The sequence below is a fragment of the Solanum lycopersicum genome, chromosome 9 (genome assembly GCF_036512215.1).
Source record: "Solanum lycopersicum chromosome 9, SLM_r2.1".
NCBI classification, from domain to species: domain Eukaryota; kingdom Viridiplantae; phylum Streptophyta; class Magnoliopsida; order Solanales; family Solanaceae; genus Solanum; species Solanum lycopersicum.
In genome coordinates, this window is record NC_090808.1 from 64,994,877 (window position 1) to 65,005,546 (window position 10,670).

Here is a 10,670-nt window from a genome sequence, read left to right on the forward strand (position 1 = left end):
CATAATGCAATTGCAATATTACATGCTCATAAGAGAATCAAAAGTACCTATTCCAAGAGGATAGAAAAGTTATTTTAAAGTAAAGTCTCATTATCTTATTTTCTATTTGTTGCCCTGTCAGTTTCAACAGTTAATGAGTCGACATACTTACTAGTATTATTAAATAAAGTTGACTTAAGGGCTAAAGTAAGGATATTAGATTGAGATGTGATTGCCATTTCGACATACTTCTTCATACTTTTGACTTAACAATTATACTCTATTGACTAAGGACAAGTCTGTAACCACCAAACAGGTTTATCATTAAACAATAAACACATGGTAAGCCACACCATTTATTATTTGATTCCAGATTTGATCTCCTTAAAAACAGGCAACTTATATTTACTTCTCCCTTGCGTATGAAACTTAAAAACAGGGCTACATTACTTACTTAATGATCTTAGTAAATGTCTATGAAACATCATAGAGGATATCTTGCAGAAAATGAAATAAAGATACATCTGATTCTAACCAGGGAGAGGATGCCCACATTGTAATGACATGCAAATGCACAATTCCATTCCATGCAAAATCATTAAGGTCTCTACAAACTTTTTGTAATTGTTGAGGAAACGTTTCATCGCTAAAACTTTTCATCTGGGAAATTGATCAATGATAACCTACATAATAATAGAGCAAGTTCAGACACAGATTAACCACAATGAAGAATATAATCACCAGAAATGAAGACGAAAAATAATCGAAACGATGAAAAACAGTTTCTTTTCATTTTGGAGGAGTATATAAGTAAGATAGTACGATGATTATAAATTTTTAATTAGTGAAAGGTATTTTATTGATGTGCAGCGAAGTGCTACAAGTGTATACAGGGGGGATAGCCACACTACAAGAAAATAAGAAACAAGCTCAAAAAATCAATCATGTCTTTTGTGTCATTTGCAATTGCCAAGGTACACCACAAAAACAAAAGAGAAATGCATCCATACTTGATGTTAATTACTTCTTTCCTCCTGCTTTCAGATATTCAGTTCCCTGCAAATGAATCACAACGATCATAACTTTGTCCCACTTAGTCAAACTTTACGGCAAAATCAAACTCATAGAAACACCAGCTTCAGTAGCCAATTGAATATTATTGTTAAGATAAAAACGGATGATATAACAACTAGCCTTAGGGTAACATCAGAATTTGATTTCACTAGGAGGACCAACTTACAGCACTACAAAGCAGAGGAAGGATGATGATCAACAACACCGGGCAGCCAATTCCGAAAGAATGAAACAGCATCTAGCTCTGCTGGAGACAAGCCGCCAAGGGGTGTGACAGTAATCTGTGATAAATGACCGTGAAAAATAACAATCATAGGTCTTTCTCATTGAAAAACTAACAACCATATAAAACAATAGTACATACGTATCCTTCTTGGAGAGAACAGTAGTCTGTATCACCATTCCCCACTAGAACTCCTGTAACCTAGAAAGGCAAGAGTAATACCAACAAATTACTCCATTAAAACCTGTATAAATTACTTCTATATTTTTTATTTAACTCTCAAAGAAGTAGGAAAAACGAAAATCCGGTGTCATACAAAAACAGAGTAGAATCATTCAAAGGGATATTTTAGTGAAGTTACGATTTGCAAAGGTTGTCTGGTTATTTTAGTAAGGAACAGTTGCCTGGTTTCATAAACACTTGTCTTGTATTTGTTGTAAAGGGCCCCATGGGGAGGAGAGGGTGGGGGGGAGGGAGGGGAATCTGAGAGATTAAGGATACAGCAATTGAGCAAGCACCTATTGTGAAAGGGATCATACTCGTCTCTTAAACAGTAGATGATCCAATGGTGCATTTTTTAAGGCTTTAGCATGTGTACTCTCTGATGAATTCGTCTCCATAGTCATTGTGGACAAAACGTTTCCTCCTTCTCTATCAGAAGTAACTTGCCTCCATCCCATTTTCACAAAACTTTTTCCTTGTCGGGTTAGACGGTATCCCTACGAAAACCAAGATAAACCTTTTGATGAAATGGTTAATGGTCACTGATAACAATTTGTATAATAAAGAATTCAAGTTTGATGATCTACCTTTCATCAAAGGAAAACTCAAGTAAAAATAGACAAGTGTTCAAAAGTAAGTTGAGACAGGCACATTATGATGGCTTGCAAGTTTGTCTTATAACTTGTACATCGAACAAGGAAAACCACAACCCTAGGGAAGCTATTTATTTACAAGTACAATTTAATAGAAATGTATAGCAAATAAAGACAACAATGAAGAGACTACTATTCCATTTTTGTTTATACAGAGGAGACATTTGGTGCAGTTTGTTCAAAACTACCTTGTCAATCCTTAACTACTTCATTTATACAGAGACACGCTTCAGTGACCTGAAATGACTCATCTAGCCAAGCTTCAGCTGTCAATAGAAATCTCAATGAAACAAGAGTCCAACAGTGAGTGAATGAAGCCAAAAAAACCTGACTGCTGACAGGGCCACAAAGAGATTACATACATGAAAAAATCATCAAGGTGAAGACCAACTTTTACATGATACTTTTGCCAATTGTGAAGAAAGAAGTAAATCCCAAGATCTACGTTTACATTAAAGTTCCCTTTTCTAGGTGATTGTCTATCCTAAATAACAAAATCAAGCTAGCATAAAATTTACCTTGTGATTGACGACATCTGTTGGCACATCAATATTGAGAAAGCAATTCTTGGGATAGTGTTTTGTCTTGATTTCAGCCAATATAGCACTGATGATGGGTAAGCAAGCCTTAGCAGCCAGTGTGAAGTCATTAACATTGCTTTTTCCACGAATCCTGAATTTAGCAATCCCAAGGAATAAGGAACAAGGAACAAAGAACAAAACAATGATGCACCAAACAATTGTAGAATTTCTGGAGCATCACCAATGCTTACCAATTATATGATACAGACACAGCAGGAATACCATTGAAGAAAGCCTCCCTAGCGCCAGCCACTGTACCCGAGTATACTCTGAAAGGGCACAAACTAATTCACACGTAAGCAACTACAAAATTACATGGTTGTAATATTAGGAAAGTAGCCATAGTTGCTGCTATTCTGTGGGGAATCCCAATATATGTCCTTGATGTTCAGAGTTTCTTTTGATGATAATGGCTCTTTATCAATTCTATGTGATCTGAGGTTTGCTTTTTGACATTCAGTATTGGAAATGGCTCTGTCCCTATTTATCCAAGGCAGAATTTTAACATTTCATGTTAAGACTCAGATTATAATATTAAGATGAAGTTTAAGAAGCTAAAATTCACAGCAACTTTATTAGATTAAGATACTCTAATTTATTCAGCATTTATATTTTTGGACTAGTCACTGCTCCTCAGGTATTAAACTTCCTGTCCCTAAGTCAGGTCTGTACCAAAACTCCAGAAGAGCAAAAGAAAGAAAATGAAACTATTTTGTATGAGCCGTTTAAGTAATCAAACCGAATTCACTCAGCTGATGGAGACTCGCCATCTAGGACAATCAATATATTTTATTTGTAAAATTCTTTTACATTTAACATTTTGACTTCGCTTGAGTTTTAATCATAAAATTAAATTAACTTGAATAAAACATTATTCTTCAATTTTTACATTTAGGAATCATCTAAAAAGCAACAAAATAATGCAGGCTGACTGTGGATTCATTTGACCCATATATATATATATAGATAGATAGATAGATAGCTAGATAGATAGATAATGTGCTCAGTTTTTAAAATAATTATTGTTGGTTGGTACAATCCAAAGTTAAAGTTCTTGTGAATAATTTAGAGATGAGAAGAATTATTAGACCAAAGGTGAAAAACACAAACTCAGAGAACATAGGATGATAAAAGTCGTCTTATTTAAAGTTAATACCTCAAAAAAACATAGACTATCCACATTTTGCTAGTAAACTATGGCGTGTTGATGTTACCTCCTGAACTTTAACATTTTTTATCTAAGAAAACCCTGCAGTGCAAGTGGCATTGAGAGTGGTCTCACTCTCTTTATAGAGTGTGAGACCTGAATAATAGGTCAAAAAGAGCATCTAATGAAGGAAATCTACTAACATGTGATAGCCGCAGTTGTCACCCATGTTAACACCACTCATAACCTGAAACCATAAATTAAGATTATTGCTAGTGTGTTCTAACCAATAACTTCTAATTATGCAACGTCCCAAGGAATTGTCACCTAAAGCCTGCATAGATAAATTAGTAATCGAGATATAAGGGAGATAAAAAACTTGAAGTATTGGGAATTTGGAAAATCTCCCTGTAAGGTGCCAATAACTGAACTCTAAGATGTCATGACGAGGAAAACGGAAGCAATAACTTAAAAGGGCATATTAAAGATACAAGCTAAGGGAAAGAGAGTTTTATGTGTATGTCTGGACACATATTACTGATGTTCTTCTTTTTTCCAAAGAGAAATATAATTAGAAGACTTGTGAGTAGAAGGATTATCTTAGTTTAGAAAAGTTAATCTACCAGATCAGGTACTGAAGGGAAAAGAGCTTTAGAGATTCCCAGGGAAGTACAGTCTGCTGGAGTTCCTGTAAGAAAGAAAAGAAAAAGGAAAAGGAAAGGGAGGTCATCATTCACATCTTCTTCTATTACTTCAAATCAGGGATCTTGAAGGATGACACCTTAAGCAATATCATGCTCTCAGTTGAATTTGGTTGACCATTTCTAGTCCACTATCACATGACAGATTCCTGTTGAAGAAAGGTTCTAAGAGGACTTGTCAGAGAAGCTCTACTGTCTAAAATCTATATTACAACTTTCCTGAATTAGATTTCTCTGTCTAAAGTCAAAAGGTTACATTCATCAGTGTAACATCTATTCTAATAGAAAATAAATAGAATGCCAAATTATGTGGCATAATATCATAAAACCTCATTTATTTCAGAAAGAAAAGATTTCTCATAATTCATATATAAAGCCAGTAAGATCTCTTCATATATTTGTCACTTCAATTCCATAATTGTTTGGTATAGAGGTACAGTACTTGTTTCGTTCAATCCTGAGGACCAACATGCCATAGCAGTAAATAAAACAGAAGGCTGTGACACTATAACATTAGAGTTAATAATCCAATAAACTTAAAGTCAAGTACTCTAGGTCAGTCCAGAAATCTAAATTAGTAATTTGTTGAAGATAACAACCAACCTGAAACTGCAAATGCTGTTGCTCCGCTGATGTCAACTTGCTTAACAGAAAGGGCATTACGCCAAGTAATGCTATGACTAACAGCTGACTTTTCACTGGAAGTAGTAATAAGCACATTAGAAATAGCATGTCGTGATTACTTAATTCAAAATTGTGTGTGTGCAAGCAACAGATTTGGCGACAAATTACAAACTATAAGAATAAGTAATCAACTAACAGTCAGTCAAAACTCCCAACTTTAAGATTACCAACAGTGTATCTGGACATAAAGCATCTCATGCTTCATCACTATAACTTAACAGTATGATAACTTCAACATCCTTCTTTCAATTAAGGAATGTTCCAAAACTACGATCAATAAAACCATTATACATCACAATTCCACATTGAGCAATTTTAGACAACAGAAACTAATATTTGTTTGCACTCTTCCCCTTTAACCATAAAAAAGAAGCGCTACAGACACACATCTTTAGATCAATATCTACATACCTACTCCTATGCACACCTCAAATATCATGCTATGTCATCATGCTAAAACACTAAATTTGGGATGGAGTAGTAGAACTCCCTACACGCCAATAGAAGTTCGAATTCCCTAATACACTCTTCAAATTTGAGAGTTACCTAGTTTAACTGTCCATACCGCCCAGAAAAGGACTGGATCATAGAGACAAATTTGCACTATGGAGCAAACCGAACTAAGAAAGTAAACTTAAGCTCAACACAATATTTCAAACCTCTGAAGTTTCCACATTTAAATAGCTAAAAACAGTATCAACAGGTGCAATTAGATGCAGAAGACTGAACATGTGTGTGAGAGAGAGATCATACGAGTCAGGAGCACAAACGAGGACGTGAAAGCGATTGGTGGAAACAAGCAGACTAACTAGAGCTCTCAATCCCGGCGCATCGATTCCATCGTCGTTCGTCACTAACATTGTCGGCCGATCGCCGGCGACGAAATTAGCCTCCATTTCGCTTCCCGAAGTATTCGGTTCAGTTGAAATGCAACTTTTTAATTATTTTTTTTCTCTTCTATATAACCGTCTGCAAAAGGCATATTTACTTGAATAGCCCCTTATCGATAATGATTATATTTTGGTCCATTTTGGAATACAAATATATTAGTTTGAGTAACTAACTATTTAATTCGATTCGATGTATTTATATATGAGCTTATAACTACTCCCTACTAGATTTAAAGAATAGGATTTAAGAAAAGAAATAAAGTTGATTCGTGCTTTAAAATGCTTTTATACTTTTATTGAATTTATAAATATAATCACTTTTAATAATTTTCATCTCTTTTTTTTATTTTTTTGACTTTTTTCGAGAAGCATGATAAAATTAGAATAAAATTTATCTCATAAAGTATTCTATTGATTTTTTACGGTTATACAATGTGAAGATATTCTACAAATCAATCATAGAAAATTTATATCAGTCATAGCAACAATTTTAACATTTTGAGATAGTTTACCAATACAGGCTATGTTTTAAACATCACCACTGAAAGTGGCTATCTGATGTCAATATACATGAAGAGACTACCTTTGTGAAGGCCCAATGAAGCAAAGATGGGGAAGGCCCAAAAGTGAAATTTGGTTTTTCTTTCTTTTCAATTTTAATTTGTTTCGACTTTTATACAACAACGTAGTTATTATAATTTCACGAATGATTTTAGAGAGGATGATGTTTCATGTTTCTTTGTCCCTACCTTGTTAGTTTTTAGGATAAAAAAAAATAATTTAACTGACTCAAGTAGAGGATATCCAAAATAGTTTTTTTTTTTTTTAAATAACGATATTAAGAAATTATCTAGGAAATAATGGGAAAAAATTAATAGTAACGACAAATACTACGATAAGATTACTAAGAAAAGAAAATATCATGAACTAATTTATTCACTTTAGCCGTTTTCAGTTAATTAGATGGAATATTTAATTTATTAATTTAATACTAATTTAACCTATATACTCTAATCGTAGTAATATTAGTAAAGTTAATGGTTGAAAATTAGTTAATTACAAAAAAGATTAAAACAAATTTTATCTTGATCTTGTAAACGCAAAAATAATTTGGGATAACCTTTACAATATGGTGGACAACAAATATGAAAATTGGGACGAAAATAATACTTGTTAATTTACAAATTAAAATAAATTTGTAAAGTTTCAAAAAAAAATAAATGATATATTAGTAAAATTATTATTTATTCACAATTTTTTGAAGATAAACAGAAAAGTAGACTATTAATATGAGACGGGAATATGGTCTTGCCATGTGATTAATCAAGTTTAAAGTCACCAATATTACAATAAACAATTAAACACATAATGATGTCGTACGGATGAACACTAAGTACGGATTTGACCTTAATTAGCATATATATACATAAATATAAAACACTTTGATAAGTTCTAGATAAACACACCATGTCATGATTAAGTATAACATATGTCACGGATCCATGTTTCTAAACACACTTTTATTGTTAATATTATAACATATATGAAAGTGTTTGATTTGAGATCATGATAATTTTTTTAAAATAATTCTTTTTAAAATTTTGTGTCAAGTTAAAATAAAACAAATAAATTAAATAAAAAAAAAAAAGTTTTAAACTTTATCTAAATAGCAATTATTTTGAGATTCTTTCGATTTGATTTGTTGTGTTAATTAAAATTAACATACATTACATAATTCATCAAAAGAACTCGTTTGCTTATAAAAATATCCTCCAGTCTTAATAGTTTAAGGAGGTATTTCAGGTATATTTTTGTCATTTTCATTAGTAGCTTCAAGTTCGAATATAAGACATATGTTAGTTCATAAAATGATTAATTAATGAACATATTATAATTTTTTTCACCTAGTTAATCACGTTCACAAGTCAAGATCATATGCTTCGAATAGACTCAATTGATGAGTCATAAAATTGATGGGATATATAGTACTATTTTATGGTATAGTTTTAGGTAGACATTATGTTGAAACTATTACAACTACCTTTTAACAACACTCATTTAAATGATATCGCATTCGGATAATATTATTAAAAAAGATTACCTAATGTAATTGATATGCTTCATAATTCTATTTTATTATAGGGAATACTTTTTAAATAAAAAAATTAGAGAGATAATAATAGAGCGGATGATGAGATGATAGGGATGCGGAGATAATTAACATCACTTATTTTTTTATCTTTCGTCATAAAAGTCATTTTTCGTTGAAATTTCTTTTTCAATAGTTTGATCGATCATCTTGACTATTTTTATGTAAAAACATGGGGCCATGTTCGTTACATTTGCTCCATATCTACATGCCAAACCCCATGTGTAATGCTTCTATAAATAAAATACATTTTTTTAGTCGAAAGGTAATAATTTTGTCTTCAAGTACTTATGAGTACCTAGTAGGCTAGTACTTATGCTTATGGTGGAAAATTAATAATTTATAGCGTACCTAAAATTAGGTATAATATTTATTGAAGGATTTTGTGAGGTTCGTTTTAATTATGATGAATTAGGGTTGCCCATTTAGTCTACTAATTTATAGGCATGATGATATTGGTGTTATGAAACCGACTATATTTTATAAAATATCTCAGTTGATACGATATTATTTTAATTTGACAAGTGAAACACAATTTTTATGGTTATCGAGGGGATACAAATTAAAAATCAATAAGTTTGAGGGGCAAAAAATAAAAATTAGTACTCCAAAATAAAGATATCAGTGTGAATGAGCCAATTAAAAAACGTTCAGGAATTGTTATAGGATTCACACAAAAAATAAATTAGAATGACTGATTTTAACTGAAACAAAAAACTCTTACCTTATGCATAGCTAAAGTCGTTATGTGATTTAGGGGTTTGGTCTATCTTAAGCATTAAAAACTATTTCTTTCCACGACTTTTAAATATATTTTAACACAATTAAAATCACAGAATTAACAATAATTTATATTTGCTAGATTAACCTATTTATCGATTAATAAAAAATTGTAATATCTAACCTAATAAATCTATTTATTGGTATCACCATGAATCATAATTGTATAAAATTTCACCCACCCCTAAAATTATGACAACATATACTTAAATATTATGTCACTTCACATCTTAAAAGGCAAAAAAATCACAAACTTCTTTTTTGGTTAAATAATTGTAAAAACAAACTTGGTGGTATATGGGGTTCAATGTATCCTACCTCCCAAACCACCACACAATATGAGATAGGAATTAAAATGAAAACATTTATAATCACTAACAAAAAGTATCACTTCCAATTTGTTTTCTAGTTTCTATTATTCATTTATTTTTATTTTTTTAATATATGTATGGTGATTTGTTTGATTAATAGTTATTTTTGTATCAACAATAAATTTGTTGTGTCCTTTGCAAAAAAGTACTTGTCCGTATTGAAATGCACTACTTTTTTTAAAAAAAAAAAATAATTTAAATAAGTACTTGAAATATGGTAGACCATTCTGTTGATTTTTTTAGACATTTGCAACCCCACATACTTTTCTTTGAATTTTACAGTCAAAGACAAGTACTTGAAACTGTTTTTCAGGAAAACAATTTGTAGTAAAACGTATGAAAATGTCAATGATTCATTTGTGCAAAATTCATGATATTTCTTTTCTAATTGAGAAAAAGAATACGTAAAAAAAATTTGAGTTGGAAATCTAAATAAGCCAAAAAAAATATTAAAAGTAACGAAAATAAGTCACTATTTAGAAAGTAACTAAAGTAGGCTTAGTGAAAGAAAAAATTACACTTTATCCAATATTCCAAACGTTTTCCGTTAGTCCATAATGAGTATATTTTAATATAGAACGGAACTATTTCTTACACTTTGTAAAATGTAAGTTTTTTCTTACACTTTATAAAGTGGAATTTTTTCTTACACTTTATAAAGTGGAAGAAAAACTTACATTTTACAAAGAGGAATATTTTCATGTTTTGCTCTCCTTATGATGCTTTTGTAGTGTTTGTCATACAATTATATTGATTTGACATATCATAAAAAATAAAAAAAATTATTACACTATGCATTTTTATTTTTTTTAATTTTGAAAGTCCATCCAAGCTCTATTTAAGGACATTCAACATGTTTAATCTTTTATTATTCTTCATTTCAATCACAAAATAATGTCTTCTTAATCAAAAGTTAGAGTTTCAATTTATTTGGATGACAAAATTATATATGATGAAAATACTGTTTATTATAATCGACCTTTCAAACACAATGCTAAATATTTAAGGGAAAATACCCAAGTACCCCCTCAACCTATGCCCGAAATCCCAGAGACACACTTATACTATATTAAGGTCCTATTACCCCCTGAACTTATTTTATATGTAATTTTCTACCCCTTTTTAGCCTACGTGGCACTAGTTCGAAAAAAATTCAACCATCGTTGGGCCCACAAGATAGTGCCACGTAAGCTAAAAAGGGGTAAAAAATTATTAA

The 10,670-nt window shown here is 31.2% G+C and overlaps 1 protein-coding gene across 4 annotated transcripts; it reads right to left on the reverse strand.

Annotated features, from left to right (window-relative positions):
- Positions 1 to 281: 281 nt before the first annotated feature.
- LOC101253828 (uncharacterized) lies at positions 282 to 6,219 on the reverse strand. Of its 4 annotated transcripts, none has more exons than XM_004247311.5 (11): positions 6,018 to 6,219; positions 5,184 to 5,278; positions 4,503 to 4,567; positions 4,083 to 4,126; positions 2,924 to 3,001; positions 2,670 to 2,823; positions 1,816 to 1,995; positions 1,418 to 1,477; positions 1,220 to 1,334; positions 990 to 1,035; positions 282 to 662 (listed from the first exon to the last, which is right to left on the reverse strand). In XM_004247311.5, exons 1-9 carry the CDS (start codon positions 6,158 to 6,160, stop codon positions 1,224 to 1,226), a joined length of 930 nt encoding a protein of 309 aa, XP_004247359.2. In that variant the 5' UTR covers positions 6,161 to 6,219; the 3' UTR covers positions 282 to 662; positions 990 to 1,035; positions 1,220 to 1,223. The 4 variants fall into 4 exon arrangements, with proteins under 4 accessions (XP_004247359.2, XP_025888557.2, XP_069145115.1 ...); XM_026032772.2 differs by having other exon boundaries at positions 1,795 to 1,995; positions 6,018 to 6,217; XM_069289014.1 differs by having other exon boundaries at positions 2,924 to 3,016; positions 6,018 to 6,217.
- Between the last annotated feature and the right edge of the window lie 4,451 nt (positions 6,220 to 10,670).